This window comes from Penicillium verrucosum (genome assembly GCF_028828655.1).
Source record: "Penicillium verrucosum strain IBT 35672 chromosome Unknown utg000001l_segment0_segment0, whole genome shotgun sequence".
NCBI lineage: Eukaryota > Fungi > Ascomycota > Eurotiomycetes > Eurotiales > Aspergillaceae > Penicillium > Penicillium verrucosum.
The window spans coordinates 13,662,895-13,689,582 of NW_026643210.1; the positions used below are offsets into that span (position 1 = coordinate 13,662,895).

Here is a 26,688-nt window from a genome sequence, read left to right on the forward strand (position 1 = left end):
TGTTACTTTCTATGAGTGTATTATTAACATTAAACATCCCTTCGCCATCAGGAATCGATGGCATTTAGACACACCGTGTACTCGATCAATCAAAACTATATCGTGGATTAAAAGAAAAATAAGATACAGGTGCACCATCCGGCTATTCTCGTGTTTCCATTCATTTCATCGTCATGGCGACATTTCAACGCTGATAAATATAATATTCCCCTCCTGAAATCACGCAGCACACGCTTCACTAAATCAGAATGGCGAACGCCGCCGCAGCACCAGCAGCGGCCACGAGCGAAGAATCCTTGTGGGTAGGAGGAGCGACACCAGAGCTAGTCGCCGCAGCAGAGGCGGACGAGGCACTGTCCGAAGCTGTGGTAGAAGCCTGGGTACCTGTCACAGTAGTCGAATCCGAGGTCTTAGTCGCACCGGCGGTCTCAGTGCCAGACTTGGTTTCAGAGCTGGAACTCGACTTGCTGCTCGAGCAGACAACTTCGGTGGGCAGATCGGTCACACCACCCCGGGCACAGATTGACTTGGCGACCTTGATGGTTGCTGTGATGAAGAATAACGTATCAGCCCATTGTGTATGTTCCGGTATACGTTGTGCGTATGTAGTCATGTGGAATAATCCCGCACTTATGTACTCAATTGGAGACAGAGGGAAGGAAAGGGAACATACTATCCTGGTCTGCCTTAGAGCATTTATCAGCAATGCAGCAGGCGACATCGTCCAGGAAGGACTTGGCCTCGCAGATGCACTTGAAGTCAATGCCGCAGCTCTGGGGAATTGAACCTGTAGCACAGGATTTCTATGGAGTGGGTTGTTTAGCAGGCGGCACATTTGGCATAGTCGCATGCTAACCGTAAACACATACCGAGCAGTCGGGTAGATCGCTTAGACCTTGAGCAGCGGCAGTACTCAACAGAGCTGCCACGGCGAAAGTGATGGTGAACTTCATCTTTGCAAATTTGAGGCTGTTGGATGAAGTAAGTTACTGGCACGGAAGGAAAGGCGAAAGGTTTTGTTCTCCAGTTCAGGTTGCATGTGCAGGTCGTGGTAATACCCCAATAGATAGGTCAAAAATACACCATTACGCTGATCAGCGGTACCTTTTCCCCGCAAACCCTTGCTGGATTTACATGTGGCTTCGAAGGGGTTCTCCACAGCATTGAAAATACGGCGAGGAGGTATTTTTTTTGAATGATTGGATATTAAATTTCAGAACTCCTGGGTATTTTACATAGGGGGTATTTAACCGCACCCCACGTCTATCTCGATGGCGAAGCCACGGGAGAAAAATATCTCCAATACATGACCATGAAAGAGAGAAGAGAGGATTTGAGAATCAAACGGGGAGCGGCCAGACCTCAGGCACCCGGGAAGCCGTAGACCCTATCAACTCCCTCTTTCTCTCCTTTTATGACAAGTATTCAAGTATCCGAGATACCTACCAGTGCAGATGAACATTGCAGAAATCAAAGATGCGCCTTCGCCCCACCTCCAATCCCCTTCCCCCAACTTCTCAGACTTCCGTTGAAATCGATATCGTCGGTGATCTCCAGGACATGCAGCCAAGATTGAAACTGGCCGCATCATCCCTCAACCGACCCTTTCACGTCATCCACTAGTATGATTCGCCGCCTGCGCCATTGTGAGGCTGGCCAACTATGGGCGGATAGCCGTAGGCAGAGGCGTCCTGCTCGGAGGGGTCAAGGCCGAGGCCCGACATAGGATTTGTGCCCTCAGCATTGGGGAAGCCCGTTGGACGAGATAGACCAGGCGCACCTCCGGCCGGGCCACCAACAGGCCCTCCTGCTCCATAGCCAGCGCTCGGGGGTCTCTGATTGTCGCCACGAGCAGACTGGGTTTCACGGTACTTGGATAGGTAGATCTTGAGTGCTTCAGCGTAATTCTCGAAGCCAAGCGAGGTCATGGCGAATAGGATGTCTTCGCCGTTGACTGTTTTGCGCTTCTCCTGCTGACATTTCTCCGATGCTTCACTCGTGATAAATGAGATGTACTCGCTCACACATTCCTGCATGCACTCCTTGGCTTCTTTTGCGATCTTCGCGTTGTCAGGAAGCGCAAGCTTCATGATACGAGCCACGTTGGCAATCGGAAGCCAGCGATCCTGCTCCTTCACCTCAAACTCGCCTTGGTGTCCCTGCGCGTCGTGGTGGTCCTTGTCTATGTGGTCTTGCTCTTCTCCCGATTGCGTCTCCGGGTCAAGATCATGTTCTTTTGAAGGAGAGACCGACGACATGATTAAAATTAGGCTGGATAGGTGTAATGGGCCTTTGTGTGGTTGCGTCAATGCTTGTGCTTCGCGTGCTCGCTGCGCAGGAGTCTTAGGTGGGGAGACCGTCGGCCCGGTGTTTGGGATTTGACAATGATGGGGGGTATAGCTCTTCAAGGACGAGGATTCAACTCCAATATTAAATGCGACCACTTTGTAGCCTATGCTGTGGAAATAATGCGCTTCACAACTTGGAGTCTAGATAGCACTGGAAGCCATCGATGCACATGTGGTGATGTGACACTTATCATCACGTGACATGTCACTTATCACCTGATGCTCATAATCACGTGATCACAGGGATACTTGGAGGTTCTTGAGTTTCTTCCCTTAACTATGTAACTAGTTAGTTATCTTCTTCTTCTATATCGATGCATGCTGGGAAAGGCAAGCTTTGCTGGCATCGGGATCTGGACCAGGGGCCGTTGATGTCGATCCAATCAATATACATATACATGTATGTCTCGAATAGTTCAATGTTTTAATGTCGAACCCATGTATTGGTATTTCATAAAATTACCTGAAGGTCTAGACGTAGGGCCGTGGCATTTATTTCCCAACTATATTCCAAGTACAGACCTCTCCCATTCCCCTATTTTCTATTTTCTACGATACTTCACTTCCAAACCTTCTATTTTTCAATAAAATGACGATCATTCGGGTTGTACGACTTACACTCTACACCACTCGCAAGGTTCAAATGACAAATCTGCAAGCCCCCCCGGGTCAGCACAAGTGGTTCTGTTCCCTCCACAATGCCCATCAACACCCGAACTTGCGAGTTTAGGCTTGTGTGCTACAAGAGAAAACGCACTTCTTTCGAGCTGTTTCTTTCTGCAGAAATCTACCTCCACCTCGGTCGAATATTGAACCAACGGTCAAGCCCGAATGTGATGCCTCGGTTTAGGCTTGGAAGCGCCGATCAAGGCTTACCTGGGCAACTCGTCCGTAGGTCAGCTTTCCCCGCATCCTACTTGTACTGTCCCGTGTGCTACTAAATCATAAATGATATGTGTGGTTGGCTTAGACGCAGTCTTAAATGGAGCTTTGAATGCTGTATATTGTATAATCAACAAGGATTTGAAGTTTTACCTCAAATCACATTCAAAACAATGTACGGGTTACGCCCACACTCGGTCCTTAATATACATACCGACCGAGCTGCTTATCTTTCCCTAAGGTTAGTCCTTATATTTAGTCCTAAAATATAGTCCTAGTTATTGAGCTATCACTTTTATTCATGTCTACTATTCATCCCTATTGGCTCCGAGAAGCTTTTCTACGTAGCTTCCAACTTTGGAGGGTTTAGATAGTTTGAGCTCACATCCTCCGAACCCCTCCTAACTTTGCTTTGCTTTCTATTAAACCACTGCATTGCCATTACTCGCGGGGACAACAATCGCCGCTCCGTTAGCTCTAGGGCTTCCTGCAATCATGGGTCTTGGAGTACTGGAAGATACGAGGCTCGTGCATGTCCCAGGTAAGATTCCCCTACCCCTGGCCGTCCAGGCGCAATCGAATCCAGCGTGGCTCATCACAACTTCAAATATCTAGGCACCTCCGATATCTACGAACAAAACAGCGATGCGAGTGACCAGACCCCAGGCGCTTCAGGCCTCAAATTTGACTGGTCGGGTAACCAGCCGGCTATCCTCGTCCCGCAACCGAGCGATGACCCAAACGACCCATTGGTATGTTCCAGAGAGAGCCACCGTACCCCAAGATTTGGTTCCACGAGCACAAGGGCGCTGACCCAGACGGTTCCATCAGAACTGGCCATTATGGCGACGCGATATGATCCTTGCCATCCTCTCTTTCGTAACCATTCTCTGCACAACCCTAAGCTCCATTCTAGCCGCAAATACGGTGACCATCGCAGATTACGAAGAAATTACGTTTACAGCAGCTGCCCTGTTGACGGGATATCACCTGTGCGGTGTCGGCGTGGCGGGCATTCTCATTGTGCCAACCGCTCGAGTCTGGGGTAAACGACATCTGTTCCTGATCGGGCATGTTTTGATGATTATCAGCTGTATCTGGGCTGGGGTTAGCGGCAAGAATAATAATAGTCTTATATGGGCACGGATATTCCAGGGCGTTGCACTAGCGCCGTTTGAGGCATTGGTCAATGCCTGTGTTGGAGATCTCTATTTCGTTCATGTGAGTGGTGTCTTCTTTTTCCTGTAGATTTAAGTTATGAGAAGACTGATGGATAGATATAGGAACGAGGAAAGCGAATGGCTGTATCCAATGTTGCACTCTTTGGTGCGGCCTTTCTGACACCCGTTGTGGTGGGCAAGATCACCAAGTCCATGGGATGGCAATGGTCCTTTTACTTTGTGGCAATTTTCCTCGGTGCTTCATTGCCACTGATGTTCTTTTTCGTGCCTGAAACTGCCTTTCGGCGCTCTGATTACTTGAACACTGACTTCAAGCGAAGCGGCGGGCATGGCGAGTCCATGGAGTCCCATGTTTCGCTCAGTGGAGCTTCCACTGATGATGCTAAGGAATTTAGACCAGGCCCTAACGGTCTGCGCGGAAGCTCCAAGGCCGGAGCCGCGGTAACAGTCCCCGAGAAACATTCCTTCGCTCAGTCGCTCAGTCTTTTCAATGGGCGAAAGACAGATGAGAGCTTCTTCAAGCTGCTCCTCCGTCCATTTCCGTTGTTCTTCCATCCGGGAATCTTCTGGGTAAGCAACCCACTTCTAATTTAATTTCACGCACTGATTGAATTTCAGGCTTGTCTGATCCAAGGCGTTATCATTGGATGGGCGGTCTTCGTCGGTGTGGTTCTAGCAATTGTGTTTCTCGGTCCTCCAATGTGGTTCGAGGAAGACAAGACCGGATATCTTTACACAGGTGCCTTCATCGGTTCCATTTTGGGCCTTATTCTGTCTGGTCTACTTTCTGATTCCATTAACAAGTTGATGATTCGGCTCAACCACGGTAAATATGAGCCTGAATTTCGGATCCTCTTGGTGATCCCTCAGCTCATTTGCTGCGGCATCGGACTCTACGGGTTCGGATGGACTGCAGATGATGTAATGCACTATGGCTGGCTGCTGCCAGACGTCTTCTTTGCATTCTTGATCGTCGGCATGGTGATGGGAGCCGTTGCTGCTTCACTCTACATCGTCGATGCCCATCGTATGTTGACTACGAGGCCCTATGTCGAAGTTATTGCTGACAGTACTAGGCGAGATGGCCATTGAGGCGTTTACATGCATGCTGGTTTTCAAAAATATGTTCAGCTTTGTTCTGACATTTTTCGCCTACAAATGGTTCGCCCACGGAGGCATCAAACACACCATGATTATCATCGGTAGCATCCAAGTGGGCATCTGCATGTTGAGCATTCCCATGTGTAAGTTTTACCAAGTGTGCGGTATTGATCTTAATTTGTTTCACCTAACTAACCATTTCCCCGGTGCAGATGTCTTTGGGAAATGGAACCGGTCTTTCTTTGCACGTCATGACATTCTTGAGATGCTTCATCTCCGTTAATGTGCTGGTAACCTCGCAACTCTTTCGGTGGTTCAGGAGTGGATATTTATGATCTTACGTGACATGAGTGATAGAGCAGGCATTTATATGAGACTTTACATCTTTTTACACTTTTCGATAACAAACTGGCTCAATCCAAAAAACTTTACACATCCACTTAGGTTCGCTCGGCGCCAATTAATTTGCCCTCTTAATCTAGAATGTGCTATGGTGGGATATTCATTGAGAGCTTTCGCGAAAGTGGGGAGCTAGGTACCCAAGCCCTATGATGTAGTGCGCAAAGTAGCACGCTTAGAGCATCCGAAATTCCTCGAAGTCCCAATGTTGGACTCCCCGAGAACTAGTGGTTTTCCTTGATAGATGCCACGAATGAGTCCTTGCGTGTCCTTGATAAAAGCACCGAAGTGGAAATTTAGCATGAAACGGAAGAAGCCCAATATGGTAATTGGAATTGCGCAAGCGAAGAAAATCCAGATCTTTGGATGTGTCTCCCACTGTAACTTTTGTGTTGTCTCGTTGCTCTCGAGAGTGAAGAAATTCATTCCGAAGAATCCCTGCCACAATTCCAAGGTCAGTTTTTGTTCAAAAGTGCTTGTTGGATTCGATTGCTCATCGAGATAAAAGTACTCGGCAAAAATAGCAAAGTTAGGGCAGACACGGTTTCGGACAATACTTTTCCTTCATTCCGAGTTTGCGCGAGAATACCTTTTGGAGATATTACTCTCGCCCACGGCAACAAAGTTAGAGGCCTGGATATAATTAGCCAACAGCTCAATACTGTTTCTTATAGATGGCTTATAGATAGTATTCACACACTTGATCTCATTATCCATCCGACTCACAAAAGCCTTGGCCCGGAAATTCAAATTGGAGATCATGTTTTCTCGAAGTAGGAGCGCTTTGGAGAGTCGCTTTGTTGCTGCCGAAGGACGAGAATCTGCCCAGGAGTGGTTCAATCCTTCTATAACTAGTTGTGGCAGGTCAGTTGACCAGCCAGGAGTACTAAACGGTAGCTAGTTGCCGTCTTAGAGGAATCAACATTTATATCTTCCCTAAGCTTTCATCCTTGAAGCCACGGGTCCTCCAAAAGCTCACGGGCAGATTTTCTGTCGTCAGGTACCCAAGCCAACATGGACCGCAAAAATTTCAAAAATGCGATCTTAGGGGCACCGTGCAGCTTTTCTTCGGTATTTTCGAGAGTGATAGGTGGAAGTGGCGGGCTTCCCTGCCAACGACCTTATTCGCAGCGAGGTAAGTCAGCAGTCACGCCGAGAGATATAACCAGAGTGGGTTCTTACCATCCACTGTAAAGACTAATGGCGAGCGTCCACTCCTTCGCTGAAATTCCAACGGTGGAGCCCCGAGATATGCAACCATTTCAGCGATATGGTAACGGTTAGTATAGCCTTCTTCATCCTCTCCATTGAAAAGATGCTTATGTTCTAGCATATTCCACGCCTATCGTTGGTGTCAGAATAAATACGTGCCATCGTCTTGTTTGCCCTTACCAAACAGCCAGCATTCCAGATATCTACAGAATAGGACCAATCCAGTTCCAAGATAATTTCAGGGGCTCTGTATACCTCGGGCTGTATCCACTCGTGTGAATGCCTGGGCCCGATGCGAGCTTCTCCAAAGTCACATAGCACGGGATAACCCCAGGCATTATTCCTTGGACGGCGAAAATTCCGCGTAGCGTAGATCGAGCGCTCGTCGTTTACAATTTTCCGTGGGGAGGGATCTTCTTTCTCGGCTTTCTCGAAATATTCAAGAACACTCTCATCCTCAACAGTCAACATAATATTGCTCTCTTTGAGATCTAGAGAGAAGACAAGAAACCGTCAATATACAGGCATACATTCGCCTTGGCAACACAGATGGTACGAAGATAGATGAACATACCACAATGAGTGATGTTGGCAATCGTGTGAAGGAAATCTAGGGCCTGGAGAAGATGCCGTAATGCCCCTCTGACCATGTCTTCTGGTAACCCTTCCGCGTTCCCACCGAGTCTTTGGAAGTCATATAGTGTGGTTTGAAGAGGTTGGTGAACTAGGCAGTGATGATAAGTTCTGTCTGGTCGCTCGAGTTCAAAATAATCAAGAACATGGCGTATAAATCGTCGTCCGACATGTGATGACTGAACAGTTGCAAGATGTTTATACGCTTCCACTTCACGATTTATTTGATCTTGGGATAAGGGGGACCGAACATAAACTTTCAAGGCGACGTAACAATCACTTCTATTCTAGCATGAGCTGCAGTCGAAAGAAGAAAAAAAGCATGTACAGATAGTTCCGGGACTCACCTGAGGTCACGGCAGAACCAAGTCGTGGAGCTGGCTCCAAACCCAAGCTTTCCCAACACCCGATACCTGTCCTTGAAGACATCCCCAATGTGGACGGGATAGAACCCATCCGGGTCATAATCTGGAAGAGTCTCCTCTTCAACCGCTCGACCAGTTCTGAGAATTGGAGCGGACATACTTTGGTTGCTCTGAGGAGGAGAGGGAGGTCGAACGCTTGTCTGCAGGGAGCGAAGAGTACCGATCGTAACAGGGAACTTTCGTTGGACGGAGGGCAAGGTTCTTGAACGTAGAAAAGAAATATAGACCCTGCGGGACAATCGGGCCATGTGTATGGGAGGCATGGACATCTTGGATGCGATGAGAAACCCCTTTTGGTAATATGAAACTAACTATCACTGGTACTGGCATTCGCACTGGCTCCGACACTAGGCGGTACTCGCCCTGGCTTATTCTGGCACTCGCTATGGCTCTAGCTCTTGCTCTGGCTGTTGTTCCGAATCGTTGTGTTGACGGGGAGTTCGCTAGCTTTGCCTTCGAAATTAGTTCCGTTCGTAGGTCTCGTATAAAGTCACGCGGTCCGATTTTAGTCGCGTCGAAAGGCAGGGTTATTATAACCGCGTTATGACGGGGTGATAAATACTAGAGAAATGTGGTGTTTTTGGGAGTCGATATCTACGATGATTAAAATAATAAAGGGGGATTGATCCAGACACACCCCCTCTGGATAACCACACACCCCTTTGGATCCTCGCACACCCCCCTGCCCGGAAAACAAGGCATCGACTATACCGCCTTCCCGATCGGGTGCGATACTAGATTCTGCCATATATTCTGCCACCATATAGTAAAAAATACTGCCAGAAAATATCGTATATTTCTGCCTGGTTGCTGCGTTGATACTCTGCTTTTTATACACCTCCCCATACGCGCTTTTATCCTCGATAACGTCCTCGATTACGTCCTAATCGCGTCCCCGTCCCCGTTAGAATTCACGAAAAAAGTAGTGAAAAAGGGGTAGTAAGAAGGTAGGTTAATCTATATAAACCAGAATTATACAATTAATTTGTATGATCTAGTCTATATAGCAAAAGTGACTTAATTTTATATGGTGTTTACATATAAATTTAAATTGCAGGTATCTACTGTCTTACTAGTATGATATGGGTTGTTTGATACGGAGGCGGTGTATAAATTTGGAAGGCGGTGTATAAGGCGGTGTATAAGGCCTTAAATTTCAGACATGGGGGTGTGCCAGGATCAATCCCCTAATAAAAATGACGGTGACGATATCGATGATCTATGATCTCGATGATCGTCGAAAATGGTTATTGTAGAACCGGCCGGAGGGTAAAACCGTCGAAAAATACGCGATTGTACGCGAAAGATATGTGGTGCTTTTCCCCTAATCTGTGGGCACTTAGGCTAGCTACCCCAGCTCGTTGAAAATCAATGAAAAAGGCGCTCTCGGAACGAGCCAGGGCTCATAACCTCTCAGCGAGTTAGGAGAAGAGAGATCAGTAAAACAACTGTATTGTGTGCTCACTACTGATGATGATCACCCATGATGGAGGGGAAAAGAAGAAGAAGAGAGAGGAGACTACGTATGTGACAAGTCCTGACAAACAGGGTCATGTGCTACCGATCCCATCATGATCCCAACAACCCAGCCAGGAGTACTAGACTAATTGCCGTCTTAGAGGGATCAACTTTCATGTCTTCCCCAAGCTTTCATCCTGTATAATAGTTGTCGCCTCTTGCCCGTGTTGTGTAGCCCACAATAACATGGAACTCCCAAGTTGTTGCACATCGTAGAAGTAAAGATATGTGTTTAGGAGACTATAAAGGCGGGTATTTGTTTAAACAAAAGCGATTCCATCACCTCTGCGATACATTTAACTAGTTCATTTGGCAAATGAAGCAGAGGCATTTGTGGCAAACCGAGCGGCAGGTAGGTAGGAATACATCAAATAGTGAGAGAGAATGAGTAGCCACTTAGGCAAAAATAAGTCAGGGTATTTATTACTGGTACATACATCGCACTTTACGCTTAGGTTAAAGGGAAAGAAAAAGCCATGAACAATCTCAATGTGCTGTAGATCGTGAGAGCTGAGCCTCCGGACAAAATACCCATGATTCCTCCATGCTGTCGGGCACAAACCACCAGTGTGGCCACGGATAATGATCATGTCAGAATCCAGACGAAAGGTCAGACAAAGACGCAAGAGATGTGTGGTGTGTATGGTGTGGAAAATGAAGCGAGGCTCCAGAACTACCTAACGTCCTAGGATGTGACCTAATGTGCCACACAGGGTACCTAGGTATGTCGAATCATTCTCGGAATGGACTAGTGTACCTTGGAAAACACCGAGTCAGTACCACTGGAGCTGTTCTAGGCTTTTCACAGAGGCATTTGTGAATGTCCCCGTGCTATGTTGTTGGAGTCAGAATAGCAATTCGGCCACGACAGGCCTTCACGAGACTCCAAGTACAGGATAGCCGCAATAGGGCAGGCCACATATCGCTCTAGTACCAGGAGTCAGGACAAACGAATACACACACAGGGAGAGAGGGAGATGCAATGTTTGGCACTATCTCTCAGTCTAGAGTGGTTATTGGTCCGACTAACTGCCCAACGAATGAGTGATTCGTGCATATATATATATAAAGCAACAAATCAAGAGCACAGGTTCAAAATTGGTCCTTGGTGCCCGACTTTTGTTCATCGCTCAACCTGTTTTCATTCAATGATGTCCACCATGTATGCGAGGGGTCTTGGCTCTGACCAGGTCCTCCGAGGTCCCGCTGTTTGTCTGCCGGCTCATCGTCCCATGGCTTCGGACTGAGTATATAATGTATGTTCTTAACATTCTTATCGCACCATATGATGTCGTATACACCTTCCCAACGCAAGGTTTTGAGTGCGTTGTATACATACGGGAGTGTAACCCAGCGACCATAGAATATATCACCGAGAAGGGACTGGTCGGCGAAGTCGTAATTCGAAGTTGTTGAATTGGCAAGTTGTTCAATAATCTTGTCGTAGGTTGCCTGAGCTGGGTTCACTACCTGGAGGCCTCTATTAGGTATCCCCAAACCTGTAATGGCTGAAGCACCGGCTATTTGTACGATGTCGGGATTGTTATGCTGAGTGCTATAGGCGCAATTGACTGGAACCCTTTCAGAATGGACAAATTAGCTACGCTGTGATTCGCGCTTGGGCCTTATCCCAATACTGAAAAGAGATTGGTCTTACCAGTTTGCTGGATAGTGAGGTTTATTGAGCGGGTTGCAGACACAAGCGTGGCAAGCAGCAAACACTCGATTTCCGTTTCCAGCCATTTCGGGCGGATCCAAGTCGATATCCATTAACTCATCCATGTTTTGAAGAATCACCATATCACTATCAAGTTGCACGACACGGTCATATTCAACGAGTGAGAACGGCGTGAGTTTACTCCAACAATCGTAAAAGCGCACGTCGTTGGTGAAATCCTTAGGAGCTGAAGGGAAGAGATACGGTACATACCGTTTCCTTATTTTTCGGGAATCCAGGGCTTTGTGGCCATCGGCGGGAAATGAGTCCGTGTATAGAACGACAAGCGGATACTTCGAGCCCACTCTCTTAAGAGAGTGGTCGAGAGTCAAAAGCCCAGGCAGGTACGCAGTATTTGTTATGAGCGTGGTCCAAACTGAGAAGAATTATCATACTGAAGAAAGATATTGCGGAGTTCTGAATAGCCTGTGAACGACTCGTACCTTTCGAGACATCTGGTTTGAAGAGGTTCTCGTTCATGATTTTGACGGTCGTATTAAGACTCTTCTGCTGTTGTTTTATTCGAGGCTTAACTGTATAGAATCTGCATCAAAGCAATCGAAATTACCTGTTGCAGGATGCACGAGGAAGAGTTCATGCCAGCACTTAGATTTAGTGGACACAAAGAGAGCGAGGGGCATCGCAAACCCTTGGCACTCCAGTACCGGGTTTCCAATCAGGGGCAAATAAGTAGTGCACATCGTGATGCACAATTAGTTAGACCGTATGTAAACTAGCACATCCAATGAACGCCATGTCAAAAATAATCTGGTCTAAGGCGGGTAATAAATATAATACTACTATAAGATAATAGTCAAACATCGACTTCTATTCGGAGTATGTTTTTAGAATTTCCAACCTGTTATAGTGTTATTACAGTAATATTCGTCCAAAAGTTCTTACATGCTACTTAATATATTACATTTGTATATATTATTCAACATCATCCGTGTAGATAACCGTTAATTCATATAAACCAACACGCGCCTCGCAAGTAACACTCAGTTGAGCGTCGATTATGTTATATCTCCTATGTATATCTCTTCATCCTAGATACATTTCTAAAGGAAAATCGTGATACATCTGATAATCCATGTCAACACTCCACTCCAAGACGAAGCACTTAACAAGAGCGATAACGGTCATCGGATCAAGGATTGGAGCGCAAGGTGTGGGAGTCGCATGTCTCCAGAACTTCGTCTCATCAAGGACTGGAATTTTACCGCCCCACAAAATCACTGCTATATCAGTCACGATCCTGACAGTATCTCCTGAATTCCCTTGGCCGGCCATAACAGCGCTTACTGCCATATCGGCCATATCTTCCCTAACGAATCGCGGGTTCCATCCTCTGGCGTCCAACCTGTCTGGCCATTTTGCTATAGCAAGGCGAAGTGTCTCTGCCAAATGGCTCCGGTGACCGTCCATCCTTTGCCTTGCAAAAGCAACCAGGATATCACGTAGTCCTCTATGGATCGACTATGACAGGAACGTCCATAGAAGATTATCTAAGGCTTCATTGAGGACGGCCGATTCTCGCCTCGGGACGTACAAAGTTATATCACACGCCCCGCTATCTTTGTTAGGCAAGCGAAGGACCACCATGTCTTCTGATGATTCCATCTCTGCATCCATTGCTTTCATACGCAAGAAGTCCACCTCCTTCACGTCGCCGTCGACTATATTGTAAAGATGTCTTCTACCGTGCGCACCGCCGAATCCTTTAGGTTTATATTCAAGAACCCATTTGCCGGATGATTTGCGTCCTAGAAAAGTACATTTGAATACATTTGATGTTTACGATTCAATCACCCCAGCCAACATTTGCAAGCACTTATCAACCCTCTACTAAAACATTGCCGGATATAGATCGTTCGCTGATACATAAGAATCATATGCACAAAAGTAGACGCGTGTAAGTTCCCCAATAGGCCATTCCACGCGCCATTGTCCGCAGTAGGATACATAGGTAGCTCGATGCCCAGAAGCACTGCTATAACAGAATACCGGCCGCGAATTTGTTAGGCAGAGTAATGCCATAAGGGTCGCGCGCGAAATCACGGTACAAGTAGTCAACTTATACCTCGCGAGAGGATGAAGAGGCATAATAGACCAGCTTTCGCTTAGAACAACCTCGTGATGCTCGCTGATAATAGTCGCCATTTGGTCAACTCCCACCATACTATCAACTGAAAGCATTTTCGATATTTTGTATTGATGGCTATTGATTTGGGAGCTTGGATGAATGACTGCAAGTAATACCGACCATGCAGCCTAGCCAACTTGGTGTGGTAATGGCAAACGACTGAGATACACCATATTTTTTCCACAAAGCCCATGCAAGAGGCTTGCGTTGATAGCAGGCCCAACAGGGGGTGGTTTGACAACATGGTACCATGGTACCTAGGGCTGTCGGCGCCTCCAGCTACCTAAGTGCTGTATGTTTCGCAGGGCATGGAATGAGTCTGTCTTATCGACAATAGCGCCGAACTGGGTAGCAATAGAACCAAGTCCGACGATAGTTACAGCCAAAGAAAGCCATGTAGCAACCGTTGATGAAACACCCATCGGGACTCTGGCTAACCAATTTGAGGGTTTCCAAGGATGAATGCGCGTGTTGAAAACGTACACAGTTTGAAACAGAGAGATAAATGGGACTTCACCAAATCCTTGTTGCGCTGAACCGAGTAATCATTGATAGTTGGAGATTTGCGTTTCTTTTATTTCGCATTTAGTCAAACAATGAACCTCATTTCAGACGTGTTAATGTGTTCATTGAAGTAGCGGTGGGAATCTAGGGCAGGGAGGCGCTCAGAGAGGTCCAATCACTTACTTGCCTTCGCTCTTCTCTTTCATGCAATTATGCATTGGGCCTGGCGGGGGAGTGTATGTCCCACTGACATTAACAACGTGCTCCTGTGTATATTGTATTCCTGTCAGCATTAGCTCCAATAGCTAACGCTTATAAACTATTTATCAGGTCGAACACTTCGTCCTGCTCAATATATGTCAGTTTTCTAGAAATTGGGTATAAGAACATCATCGTACTATCATGGATATCTAAACCTATTATGGTAATAATCACGAACCGGCCCCTGTAATTCTTTTTCAGGACCTTCTTTCATATGAGTGGCAGAGGCTCATATCTTTTTGAAAAGGAATTACAGGGGCCGGTTAGGGCCTGGGCATAATTAGTTCTTTCCACCGGCCAATAGTTAATCCAATTGACAAAACCCAAGCTGGTATCCCGCGAGCAGAGAAGAACCAGAGGTTGGTGGACAAGTATACGTCTGATCTTCCAGCACGGGACGTCTGTCCTCACAATGGAGTGCCTGAACATTGAAAAGGATCCGGTGGCCCAGAGGTTCGAACTTGGATCTTATGGTCTATCTAGTCATTGCGACACATGTACGACTCAGTACGAGTGCACCTCCTTTTCATTGTGAAATGGACCTAACAATAATGTGATGAAGATAACCACGGCTCCATGCGCGAACAGAGGACAGGCTTAGAGAAGTGATGACATGCCTCCTTTCGTAGTAGCAACCGAAAGATTAGGATTATGGGGTGATGTCCCCATAAAAAACTGTTGCCTCATATTCATTCCCGAAAGTCGCGTCATGCCATATGTGTAAGGCCGTTGCACAGCAAGCTCGACAAACCATGGACCCCACGGGGTGCCATCTTCTTTCTCCATCTGCATCTCCATTTCAAAGCAAGGAAGATACTCTTCAAATCCGTTGGCCATAACGAACACTGCCGGGAAAACCGCGGGGGAGTACGAAATATATGTGCTCCGAAGAATAAAGGTCTTATGCTCGAAGATAGTAAGCATATCACTACCCGTATTGTTTAGTATATTTATTCGCATATAGGTACTATCACCGCCTCTCTATAGCGGAAGACGGATGCGAGCTTTGAGCTAAAGCTATAAGCCTGTTTAGATAGCCGAAAAGGAAAAGAGTAAGAAAAAGGGGGATTACCTTATGGCTATGGACATAAGGGCCATGTCCGTAACTAGCTTTTTGAGCTAGTTGATAGTGGGTTAAAGTGCCACGCTATTTCATGTTAGCGATCATCGATAAGATACATAGAAGTTAGATTAAGCTGACCTCCCAGAAGGATGGCGCTTTCGCCGTGATATACTCTTCTTTGCTCACGAGGTGTCCGTCAGCCATAAATATCTCGTCATTTACTGTGATTTTTCCCTCTTTGTAAAGCCTGATTAAGGTTGTGACGTTCTTCTCCTGTTCTGGCATATAAAGAGGATCACCGGGGACAAGAAAGCGGCTAAGTACCGCAATTCTCTCCTCGGTAGTGATTTGTGGGCGGGGTTTAATGGGGAGGTTTTCATGGAGGATGCGGGGTTGTTTTGAATCCGAATCGGATGTTGGAAGATTTGATTGCGGCATGTTTGTTGATCCGGGATGAAAAGAAAAGTGAAAGAAAAGTGAAAGAAAGGTGAAAGAAAAGCGAAAGAAAAGTGAATACGAGATAGCTTTATGAGGTAGAACGAAGTCATATGAGTGTAACCCCCACTTTATTTCCATAGTGACTTGGGGGGAAGTATCAATACCGTTCCTTTATACTCAATCCTAGTAATCAATACTGAGAGATATCTAGGTGGTCATACTATATCAGGTAGGGGGCCGGGCCAAAAGCTGGCTTTCTATGATCGAAATTCATATGCATTCCCTATTGCGGTTGTTGTAGTCAAAAGTCGACTGCTCCTCATCTTGACGAAACGCCACCTCTTCACCTATTGTGTCCAAATGCCGCATATATCAAGCCTATACCGCCAATAATGTTCTTATTTTCTGTTGTTTTCCCAGAATTAAAGCCTAAGTCTCTGTGTTAATTTAGATGACACCCAATAAAATACAAAATCCTTGGCGATGGTGCCTTATTGTTAAGGCTCTCAAAGATCCCTGCGATGTAGCTAGTTAACTAGTTACACTGCCCAATCACTATCTTAATATGAGTGTTATCGTCACTATTCAAATCTTGCAAGGTGGAGGATCGGCATAGATATAGTGTAGATCTATGTTAAATTGATGTAGATCAGGGTTCATTTAGAACATCCTATGAGTCCTCAACGTCACCACCGAAAAATGGGCCTCCCGCTTGTTCAAATGCGGAATCTTCACTCCACTTCGATCTCTCACTAGCGCCCATGGAGCCCTTAAGTAGCTCCGGGATAGATCGATCTTCCCCATAAAAAATCCCAAATCCTCCAAAATCCCCAAAATCCCCCCGAGGCGATGATGCAATGGCGTTCCAATCGACGTCACGGGGATGAAAGAAGCTTTCCGGACTTCCATTCCATATCCACCTCACCTTATAGTTTTGTTCTCTGCTATCCCTCTCTTTTTTTTCTCTATGACTTCTTCCGTTTTATCTGAATTTGTTGCAGTTCTTGAATTATGGCAACTGTGCAAGTAACCCGTCAGTCCCGGCTGGCAGATGATGGTAAGATGATCGTGCATCCCATAGTGGTCAGATCGCTAATCTCACGTGAAATAGCCGCGACTGCTGCCCTTTATGTGACACATCCTAAACGTAGAGCATCTCTGCGCGATCAGACTGCAACCAACATCCAGCACTTCAGTGAGTAACATCCTTAGATACGATAGGCAAATACACCTAAGCTGACAATGCGCCTTGCGGCAGATCCACGCGCGGTGGGCGGGACTCCAAACCTTAGTCACGCCTCCGCTGCCTCGGCCCTCGCACACGCGAATCGTAAACCTGTCGAAGTGTGGCGACCCCCGACTAGACAGCCTGCCGCCGAGAAGGCCGCATTATGTGTGAAGGACTACGCTCCGCCTCAGCAACCCCAGCCCACAACTCAGCACAGCGCAGAGGGGCTGGGAGCTGCAATGCTCGCTGTTCGTGAACAGAGAGCCTCAGTCGGCCAAGCCCCTACGTCCACTGGCCATAGACGTGGCAGCTCAGCAACCGATCGTTACCACCATACAGCCGTGGGTGGAAACCCGAAGGACAAGGCGCTCCAGGCCGCATCGGGTGCTTACACGCTCTCGCGTAAGAGAGCCGACTCGGCACCCAGTGACCCGGGGGCTACCGCCGAAGTACCATATGGTTATACAGCCGCTGACGCATCGCGACATGCTCGCGTGGAAGAGGAGGACCCCCTTGACCACTTGGACCCTGCTATAGAAGCAAGCCGGATCCAACATGCCGCTAACACTAACCCGAAGATGTATACTTCCTCGCCACCCATTCAAAGCGAAATTGAGGAACAAAACTACAAGAACTCGCAGCGCGCTGCTGCCATCTCCATGGCAAAGGATATGTACAGAGTCACCAATACCAAAAAGCCAGCCGGCCAATCTCCCGCCGTCCTAGCAGCCCAAAAAGGACAGAGTCAACTACGCTACCGCAAGACCGTATCCACCGCGGATGGGGCTGCCGTCCGGCATGCGATCGCCCTACAAGAAGCAGCGCAGAAGCGAGCTGCCGAGAAATTGGCGCTTATGCACGATGAGCATGCAGAATACCAGCAATACTACGGCACCGCACCTCAACCACAACGGTCGCGCTTGACTACCCGCCGCAAAAGAACTTCGAGCGATGCGGATACCTCTCAGACCGACGCAGAGCAGTCGCGACAGATCCGGAGTCAGATGACCAACCTACAGACCAAGTTGGACCAAGTAGATGTGCGAAAGACGAAGGATCGTGAACTGCTTATGCAGGCTGCTCGCCGTAATGTGGACCTGACCCTGCAGGACATGGAGGCGCAAATTTACGCGGACACCGGTCGCGCTCCGCCTTCCGTGCAGAAGGGGTGGGATGAAGTTGCACAGCAACGTGTGCGACGGGAGGCAGAGGACTTTGAAGCCGCTACCACCCAAGGGAATCGAGTGAACATCGGCGGCGAAAAGTATATGGACATGGCCGACATCGACGCTGTCGCTCGCTCCCGCCTCCAGCCTGCTCTCGATGAAATTACCGAGAATGCCGAGCTACGGAGAGCCCATGATATCGAAGCTCGTCTGGACGCTGAGGAGGAGCAGAGACATGCTGATGTGGAGCGTCAACGCGAAGCTGAGTTGAAAGAGTTGGAGAAGCAAGAAAAAGGTTAGTTTACCCGTCCTTTCCCTCCTTGGGGATATCCTCTAATCAATGAATTAGGTGGCAGCAAACGCGATAGCAAATCCGAGGGCAAGGTTCCCAAATTCTTCTTGTGGAGGAAAAAGGGTAAACGAGCTCGGGTTGAGGAATCCAAGCCTGAAGAGACTCAAGCCGTCTCGCCTGTTGTCCAAGAAGAGCCTGTTAGCCAAGGAGCTGTAGTAGAGCCGGCTCCGACTACAGCCGTGTCCAACCATGTCTCGACGGACACTATCCCCGATCAAGCTTCTATTGGAACAGAGGGCGGTGTCTCAGCGGTCAGCATCCCGGATGAAGCTTCTATTGTGACAGAGACAGCCGGTCCCGCAACGGTTGTTGCAGTGGTCTCCTCGGTCCCAGAGACCGAGCCTGTAGAGGCCGAGCCTGCAAAGCCCGAGGAAAACGACGTGCCCGCGGCAATCCCCCGGCGACCAATCCGAAGCCAGACCGAGCCTCCCCAGATCGAGCAGCAAGATACAACCGCCTCCGGCCCAACAATTGTGCACTACTTCACGCCACCCGTCACAAGCCCGCGCGCCGACACCAAGCTAAAGAACTGGTTCCGTGACCGTCTCGTTCGTCGCTCCAGTGGCCCAGTCCCCATCTACCCTCACCAGCCAGGCCCGGACTCCAACGCAGACAACGAGCCCACCTTCCAAGGCGGCGTCTCTCTAACCGGCCGCGACGAGCCCCGTGGCGCAGCGCTTGGTTCACACCCTATCGTGGTTGAACCTATCCCTGTCCACAACAGATCTTCGAGCTACTACAGCAACGACATGGATGTGGCCAAGATTAACAGTGCCGACTCTTTGCCAAACTCTACCAGGCAAAATGGCAATGGTAATGGCAAGAAGAGGAACCGTTTGAGCAGGACATTCTTGAAGGCTGTCTCCGGAAGCCAGGGTGAGTCGAACGATGGTGACTCCCGTCGTGACTCGGTGATTCAATCTTCGTCTAAGGGTATCGGCGGCGGTAAGGCCCAGAGTCTGCAGGATAGTACTATTGGACAGAGTCTTCCTGTGCCACCTAGTATTAGTGAGACACTGGGCGGAAGAAGAGAATCGAGATTCTCCGAGAATCTGTGATTCTTATGTTGAATGTTTCAAACGTTGACTTGATGTACGATTTTGTTATTTTTGGTTTCTCGGGTGATTTACTGGCGCTTTCGGAACTTGAAATGGGTGATATGGTATGGTTTTTTTATTGGGGTCAGAATTATCTACTTCGCTAGTAATTTTTGGTGCTTCGTATATAATCGATCTAATTAATGGTGTCTTTATCATTGCACTTGTCTTTCAAAATGAGCAATAATATAAATACGAGGGACGAGTGAGATTCTAGACACAATATTATATTTCTAGGCGTGCACCCTGGGCAGTTAAAATGTTGCTCAGCGGGCTATATGATCATACTACTGTTTCTTCTCACTAGCTCATCACGCCGTCTTTAGGCGTTGGTTGAATGGCGGGGGCTTTTTTATCCCAACGATATGACTTTCTTGTCCAGTCAAACTCGGCATACCTCATATACAACCCGTGATACTATTCAAAACCAAGTGGCCACTCTTGTGGAGTTCCCTTCTCTACCCCGACGTTTTCCCACGGTTGAGATCCGAGAAATCGTCATAGACTTGAACTGCTTTTATATGTCTTATGTCTTATGTCTTATATATCTTGCATATCGCGCCTGGTCACATCCTGATCCCACAATTATTTTACCAAATAGTATCTTAAGTACTCCCATACTGAAAAACTGATCATGGAATCACCACTCCCCCAGAAATACTTCCAGATCCAAATTCAAGATGACTTGAAGTATGATGTCCGCATTGAAAACGCAGAACTTGAAAAGTACTCCCTTTTCCCTTCCAGCTTTGAAGACGTGTTTTTCTGAAAAATGCACAGCGGCAAATTCTACAACGAGGATGATCCAAGTGACATCCTAAAAAATGACGATGTCGACGACATGGTTATTCGCCACAACGGAGGGATCCGGACGATCTGCTCCATGGACGGCTCTCGAGGACATCTCGATCTTGTTGACGATGTGCGGGATGCGAAGATTTGCAGTCTAGCCTGGAAAGCCTCTACACAATTTGCAGCTCCTAACGAGATCAAGAAACTCGATCAGGATGAGCGGTATGTGGTTGATATTGGGAACTGGCATGAGACTGTGACTACTGGACGGGTCCCTGTTACGGTGAAGGAACAGGATTGATCATAATTGGAGTTGGCCTCTTGGTTTTGTGTTATAGTTATTGGGCTCAGTAAATGATCTCGGCCACTGGAGTCGGAGTACATACAGTAATACAGTACCTTGTTTGTCGCGAGGCCAAAATAGCGGTAGATCGTAGCTATCGAGGAAAGACGAGCGAGGTTCGTCACAGCACACGAAGTCATCCATGGGTTATTATGTTCATTCCAAGATTAAGAACCTTCTCGAACAAAAGCCACCAACAGACTATTACTCTTGGATCTCCGTGCCCACTGCAATTATACTTCGTTTCTACATATTATCGTGTTTGTGTTCAAATATCCCAAATGCAATTCAAATTCAAATGTAAATACACCCCCTATCCGCGGTCAAAGTCGGTTATTCCCCCCGCATCTTCACGGCCTAATCTGACATTTGATCTCCAAAACATCCACCAATCCCAGCACAGTACGGGGTATCTCTATAGCGAGGACCGAATAACACTCACATATAACACTCCCATTATAGCAAGTCATATTCCAAAATGGGTATCCCGTATAGCACCCAATAATGCGTTTCCTCGCACTTCTTCTCCCTGTCCTCCTGGGACTCGTATCCAGCCATCTGGTCTCTGCGACAGATAATGGCAAGACTACTGACGTGACATGGGATAAATACAGTCTCTCCGTGAAAGGGGAAAGAGTATATGTGTTTTCCGGCGAATTCCACTACCAGCGACTTCCCGTGCCGGAGCTATGGCTCGACGTGTTTCAGAAGCTACGCGCAAACGGATTTAATGCAATCTCTAGTGAGTGACTTGACAGAAACCTTTTTGGCATTGATATTCATCTCGTGTAGTCTACTTCTTCTGGAGTTTCCACTCCGCTTCGGAGGATACTTTTGACTTCGAGAATGGCGCCCATGACGTCCAGCGTGTTTTTGATTATGCCAAGCAGGCAGGACTGTATGTGATCGCACGCGCGGGACCCTACTGCAATGCGGAGACCTCTGCTGGTGGTTTCGCATTGTGGGCATCAAATGGTCAAATGGGTAGCACGCGCACGAGCGCAAGCTCCTACCATGACCGATGGTATCCGTGGATTCAGAAGATCGGAAAGATCATCGCCGCAAACCAAATCACAAATGGCGGTCCCGTTATTCTCAATCAGCACGAGAATGAGTTGCAGGAGACAACTCATAGTGCGGATAACACTGTTGTCAAGTACATGGAACAAATCAAAGCTGCTTTTAGTGAAGCTGGCATCGTCGTCCCGAGCACGCATAACGAGAAGGGAATGCGCTCTATGAGCTGGTCAACGGATTATCAAGATGTGGGCGGCGCCGTCAACATCTATGGTTTGGACTCCTATCCTGGTGGTCTGTCCTGCACCAACCCAGACACTGGGTTCAATCTCGTCCGCACTTATCACCAGTGGTTCCAGAATTACTCGAGTTCTCAACCTGAATACCTGCCAGAGTTTGAGGGCGGTTGGTTCTCCGCTTGGGGTGGAACTTTCTATGATCAATGTTCTACTGAGCTTTCGCCTGAATTCGCTGACGTCTATTATAAGAATAACATCGGCTCCAGAGTCACATTACAGAATATCTATATGGTCATGGGGGCAACTTCTTGGGGAAACAGCGCTGCTCCGGTTGTCTATACTTCATATGACTACTCTGCGCCCATGCGAGAGACTCGTGAGATTCGGGACAAGCTTAAGCAGACCAAGTTGATTGGGCTATTTACTCGTGTGTCGTCCGGTCTCCTACAAACGCAAATGGAAGGGAATGGAACGGGGTACACTAGTGATGCTAGTATCTATACCTGGGCCTTGCGAAACCCAGAAACCCATGCCGGTTTCTATGTTTTGGCGCACTCTACGAGTTCGTCTCGTGCTGTGACTACTACTTCGCTCAATGTCAACACCTCGGCGGGTATGTATTCCTCCAGTGTGTGTTTGAGAGGAAGAATTGCGCTAACTTGTATTCTACACAACAGGGGCCCTCACAATCCCCAGTATTGAGTTGGCCGGCCGCCAGAGCAAAATTATAGTCACTGACTACCAAATCGGCGATGGCTCCAGCTTGCTCTATTCATCCGCCGAGGTTTTGACCTATGCAACCCTCGACGTAGATGTCATCGTCTTCTATTTAAATATCGGACAGAAAGGAGAGTTTGTCTTCAAGGATGCACCGACCCATGTAACTTTCCAAACATACGGCCATTCGAAAGTGAGCTCCGCCGCAGCGGATCATGGCACTAAATACACATACACTCAAAGAGATGGCACGACGGTGCTGAAATTCTCGCACGGCGTACTAGTCTATCTTCTCGATAAACAGACAGCTTGGAATTTCTTCGCAGTACCGACTACTTCCAATCCGCGTGTGGCTCCTAGTGAACAAATCATTGCCCTTGGGCCATATCTCGTTCGCACTGCAAGTGTGAGTGAGAACACCGTTAGTCTGGTTGGCGATAACGCAAACACGACATCTCTCGAGTAAGTGCGATACAATGCTAATCTCTCAACCAAGTTGTTGGCTAATATGTGATTCTAGGGTCTACACGGGCAACTCAAAGGTCACTAAGATCAAGTGGAACGGCAAGGAGATATCAACCAAGAAGACAGCCTACGGCAGCTTAATCGGATCAGCCCCAGGAGCCCAGAACGCCAAGGTCTCGTTGCCAACCCTGAAATCATGGAAAGCACAAGACACACTTCCAGAGATCAAGCCAGGCTATGATGATTCTCGCTGGACGGTCTGTAACAAAACGACCTCGGTCAACTCCGTAACACCACTAACACTTCCCGTACTTTACTCTGGCGACTACGGCTATCACGCAGGAACGAAAATCTATCGGGGACGGTTCGATGGTGTGACCGCGACAGGCGCAAATCTCACTGTCCAGAACGGCGTCGCCGCTGGCTGGGCCGCCTGGCTAAACGGAGTCTACGTCGGCGGATCCATTGGTGATCCCGCCCTAGCCGCAACATCAGCGGGGCTACTATTCAACAGCTCCACCCTGCGCAAGACAGACAATGTTCTGACCGTAGTCATGGATTACACAGGCCACGACCAGGCAAACGTCTCACCGAACGGGGCGCAAAACCCGCGTGGTATCCTAGGCGCTACTCTCCTCGGCGGGAATTTCACGTCCTGGCGCATCCAAGGCAATGCAGGAGGCGAAGCCAACATCGATCCCGTCCGAGGACCCATGAACGAAGGAGGTCTCTATGGAGAACGTCTTGGCTGGCATCTCCCCGGATACAAAGCGTCCAAGACAGCAACATCCGACAGTCCTTTGGACGGGGTGTCTAGTGCAGCAGGCCGATTCTACACGACAACCTTCAAGCTCGACGTGGACTCCGACCTGGACGTTCCGATTGGTCTGCAGGTCGGTGCATCTGATTTCCCCGCAGTTGTTCAGATCTTCATGAATGGGTACCAGTTCGGTCATTACCTGCCTCACATCGGTCCTCAGACTAGGTTCCCTTTCCCGCCCGGGGTGATCAACAACAGGGGGGAGAATACTTTGGCGATTAGTCTGTGGGCGCTGACGGAGCAGGGGGCGAGACTGAGTCAGGTGGATCTGGTTGCATATGGGGCTTATCGCACTGGATTTGATTTCAATCACGATTGGTCCTACTTACAGCCACAATACAAGAACAACCGGGGCCAATATGTTTAGTTGATAAATGTGTTTGGATTTGAGATTGTCTGTTGGGTTGGAATGCTTCTTGTGGGTCTAGATCGAAGTAGTTCTTTGTCTCGATTTAGTACTCCGTACCTGTTTCATCGTCGCTTTATATGGATCCCCCTAGTTACTTCCTTGTTATTTTTTGTTAGTTCTATAATACTAAAGTACTTGAAGTACTAAGAAGTTCAAAACACAAACACTCAGCCAGACCCCCGTCAATTTCTTTAGAAAATGTATACAAAAGGACCTTAGACCAGATACTTAGGAAACATCCCTCTCTACTATATATAGTCTACTCTTTCAAGGCACCCAAACACCGAGACATAAAAGTCACCAAATAAATCCTCATAACCAATGACAATTAAATAAAATATAACTCCTAAAAAACAAAAAAACAAAAAAAAATTCATTGTCCAGGCGACTATCGGCCAAAACGCGATGTCTGCCCAACCTCCACGTCCACGTCCACCGCCATTTGTACTTCTCCACACGTTTAAACACGTCCCATCCTTCTCATTTCTAAACATTCTATTCTTCTTTGTTTATATTTACTTATATTCCATAATTCATAATCATGTCGCGCCATAACAGCGTGGACCTAGACTCCCCCGACCGACCTTTCGACAACATCATCAATTTCCGCGATGTCGGCCGGTCGGTTAACCAATTTTGTCGCAAAGAGTGAGTTAAGACGCGTCTTTAAAGAGATAATATGCAATGTCTCTCTACAACATAAATACAAAAGAACTAACAATTCCACCTAGAATCTTGAAAGAAGGCGTGTTCTTCCGCAGTGCGAGGGTAATTCTAACCCCGCTCAAAAATGACTCCGATGCATCTATGCGTTGTCCGAGTAAGCAACGAAAAGACACGAACAAAAAACTAATTCGAAATTTCGAAATTTCTATAGCTCGATGATGCCTCAGAACGAGATATACGTCGTTTAACAGAAGAACTACAAATCCACACCGTCATTGATCTCCGTTCCCAGTATGTCGAAACAAGAAAAAAAATCACCAAATAAAAGGCGCAACAACTAATACCAAACAAAGAACAGAACACCAAATGGGTACGCGCAAACGTCGAGGCGAAAATGCCAAATCAGATTCGGAAAAATCACCATCACCATCACAATCACCATCGCCATCACCAAGAGATCCAATCCCAACAAACCCCGACGAACACCTCCTCCAAATCCCCGGCTCAAAACGAGCTCTAATAAGCCTAACAGGCAAAGGCTTCGAACGCGCCTTGTTATCAAAACTGGACTGGTTTACATATCTGTAACGTGCCCTGCCCTCCCTACCCTTCCCTTCCCTTCCCTTCCCTTCCCTATACCATCCACACATACACAACACAATACTAATACAACCACAGCAAAGCAATCGGCCTCGTAACAACCGGCTACCGCAGCGACGCAGTGCGTCTAGTATGCGAGTCTGTAATGCAACCGCGCGGCCTAACGGGGCTAGCGCAAGACACGCTGGATTCAAGCATGGGCGAGATCCGATCTGTATTTGAGATCCTGGCGTGCGAGGAATCATATCCGACATTAGTGCATTGTACGCAGGGAAAAGATCGCACGGGGTTGGTCGTGTTGCTTATGTTACTGCTTGTTGGTGGGGTGTCTGTTGATGCGATTGTTGATGATTACAGTCGCTCGGAGATGGAGCTTGTGTCGGAGTTTGAGGAGAGGATGGAGGAGATTAGGGCTATTGGGCTTGGGGTGGATTATACGCGGTGTCCGACCGGGTTTGTGGGTGATACTACTGAGTACCTTGAGACGAGGTATGGGGGTGTTAGGGGGTATTTGGAGAGGGTTGGGGTTGGGTTTGAGATGCAGGAGAGGGTTAGGGCGAAGTTTTTGGTTTGATTTTCTTTTTTCGGGGGGTCTGGGTTGGGGGTTTTGGGATTTGCATTTGGATATATGGTTTGGTTGGCTTTTTGTATTTGATATGGGATATGTAGATACGATAATGACCTTGGCATTGGGATGGGTCTAGCGTTTCTTATGGGCATTTGGAATGCGAGATAATCAACCTTGGAATGATTGAGTGACAGACTGACAAAAGGAATGGTATGAATGTTAGGTTATTGAATTCCGGTCTATATATGTAAGAAGTAAATATTCCAAGGTCAATATACTGGCTCTAACGGTGCATGCCCAACTTCCCAGAAAACACCATATATAAGAGTATCGAATGACATCGTGCACGTCATATAAGTAAATATACAAGAAGATAAAATA

The 26,688-nt window shown here is 47.6% G+C and overlaps 10 protein-coding genes across 10 annotated transcripts; 5 read left to right on the forward strand and 5 right to left on the reverse strand.

Annotated features, from left to right (window-relative positions):
• Positions 1-238: 238 nt before the first annotated feature.
• Positions 239-953, reverse strand: N7516_005029 (CFEM domain-containing protein; the record flags this gene model as incomplete). Its single annotated transcript, XM_057217749.1, has 3 exons — positions 239-546; positions 674-803; positions 870-953. 3 exons carry the CDS (start codon positions 951-953, stop codon positions 239-241), a joined length of 522 nt encoding a protein of 173 aa, XP_057079632.1.
• A 666-nt stretch (positions 954-1,619) lies between these two features.
• Positions 1,620-2,258, reverse strand: N7516_005030 (nuclear transcription factor Y subunit beta; the record flags this gene model as incomplete). The annotated part of the gene is made up of 1 exon (XM_057217750.1): positions 1,620-2,258. The coding sequence occupies one exon, from the start codon at positions 2,256-2,258 to the stop codon at positions 1,620-1,622; it is 639 nt and encodes a 212-aa protein (XP_057079633.1).
• Positions 2,259-3,725: 1,467 nt separating this feature from the next.
• On the forward strand, positions 3,726-5,795 carry N7516_005031 (putative MFS transporter; the record flags this gene model as incomplete). Its single annotated transcript, XM_057217751.1, has 7 exons — positions 3,726-3,771; positions 3,846-3,982; positions 4,062-4,451; positions 4,514-4,981; positions 5,030-5,438; positions 5,488-5,655; positions 5,725-5,795. 7 exons carry the CDS (start codon positions 3,726-3,728, stop codon positions 5,793-5,795), a joined length of 1,689 nt encoding a protein of 562 aa, XP_057079634.1.
• A 1,060-nt stretch (positions 5,796-6,855) lies between these two features.
• N7516_005032 (CMGC/SRPK protein kinase) lies at positions 6,856-8,450 on the reverse strand (the record flags this gene model as incomplete). Its single annotated transcript, XM_057217752.1, has 5 exons — positions 6,856-7,031; positions 7,094-7,253; positions 7,304-7,614; positions 7,698-8,038; positions 8,104-8,450. The coding sequence occupies 5 exons, from the start codon at positions 8,448-8,450 to the stop codon at positions 6,856-6,858; spliced, it is 1,335 nt and encodes a 444-aa protein (XP_057079635.1).
• A 2,341-nt stretch (positions 8,451-10,791) lies between these two features.
• Positions 10,792-11,896, reverse strand: N7516_005033 (uncharacterized protein; the record flags this gene model as incomplete). Its single annotated transcript, XM_057217753.1, has 3 exons — positions 10,792-11,254; positions 11,357-11,792; positions 11,860-11,896. The coding sequence occupies 3 exons, from the start codon at positions 11,894-11,896 to the stop codon at positions 10,792-10,794; spliced, it is 936 nt and encodes a 311-aa protein (XP_057079636.1).
• Positions 11,897-15,513: 3,617 nt separating this feature from the next.
• N7516_005034 (uncharacterized protein) lies at positions 15,514-15,828 on the reverse strand (the record flags this gene model as incomplete). Its single annotated transcript, XM_057217754.1, has 1 exon — positions 15,514-15,828. The coding sequence occupies one exon, from the start codon at positions 15,826-15,828 to the stop codon at positions 15,514-15,516; it is 315 nt and encodes a 104-aa protein (XP_057079637.1).
• Positions 15,829-16,839: 1,011 nt separating this feature from the next.
• N7516_005035 (uncharacterized protein) lies at positions 16,840-19,632 on the forward strand (the record flags this gene model as incomplete). Its single annotated transcript, XM_057217755.1, has 4 exons — positions 16,840-16,885; positions 16,940-17,023; positions 17,087-18,517; positions 18,572-19,632. 4 exons carry the CDS (start codon positions 16,840-16,842, stop codon positions 19,630-19,632), a joined length of 2,622 nt encoding a protein of 873 aa, XP_057079638.1.
• A 673-nt stretch (positions 19,633-20,305) lies between these two features.
• On the forward strand, positions 20,306-20,764 carry N7516_005036 (uncharacterized protein; the record flags this gene model as incomplete). Its single annotated transcript, XM_057217756.1, has 2 exons — positions 20,306-20,397; positions 20,452-20,764. The coding sequence occupies 2 exons, from the start codon at positions 20,306-20,308 to the stop codon at positions 20,762-20,764; spliced, it is 405 nt and encodes a 134-aa protein (XP_057079639.1).
• A 546-nt stretch (positions 20,765-21,310) lies between these two features.
• On the forward strand, positions 21,311-24,431 carry N7516_005037 (glycoside hydrolase family 35 protein; the record flags this gene model as incomplete). The annotated part of the gene is made up of 4 exons (XM_057217757.1): positions 21,311-21,548; positions 21,599-22,675; positions 22,740-23,241; positions 23,300-24,431. 4 exons carry the CDS (start codon positions 21,311-21,313, stop codon positions 24,429-24,431), a joined length of 2,949 nt encoding a protein of 982 aa, XP_057079640.1.
• A 583-nt stretch (positions 24,432-25,014) lies between these two features.
• N7516_005038 (tyrosine-protein phosphatase) lies at positions 25,015-26,313 on the forward strand (the record flags this gene model as incomplete). The annotated part of the gene is made up of 5 exons (XM_057217758.1): positions 25,015-25,121; positions 25,205-25,241; positions 25,351-25,430; positions 25,493-25,723; positions 25,818-26,313. The coding sequence occupies 5 exons, from the start codon at positions 25,015-25,017 to the stop codon at positions 26,311-26,313; spliced, it is 951 nt and encodes a 316-aa protein (XP_057079641.1).
• Between the last annotated feature and the right edge of the window lie 375 nt (positions 26,314-26,688).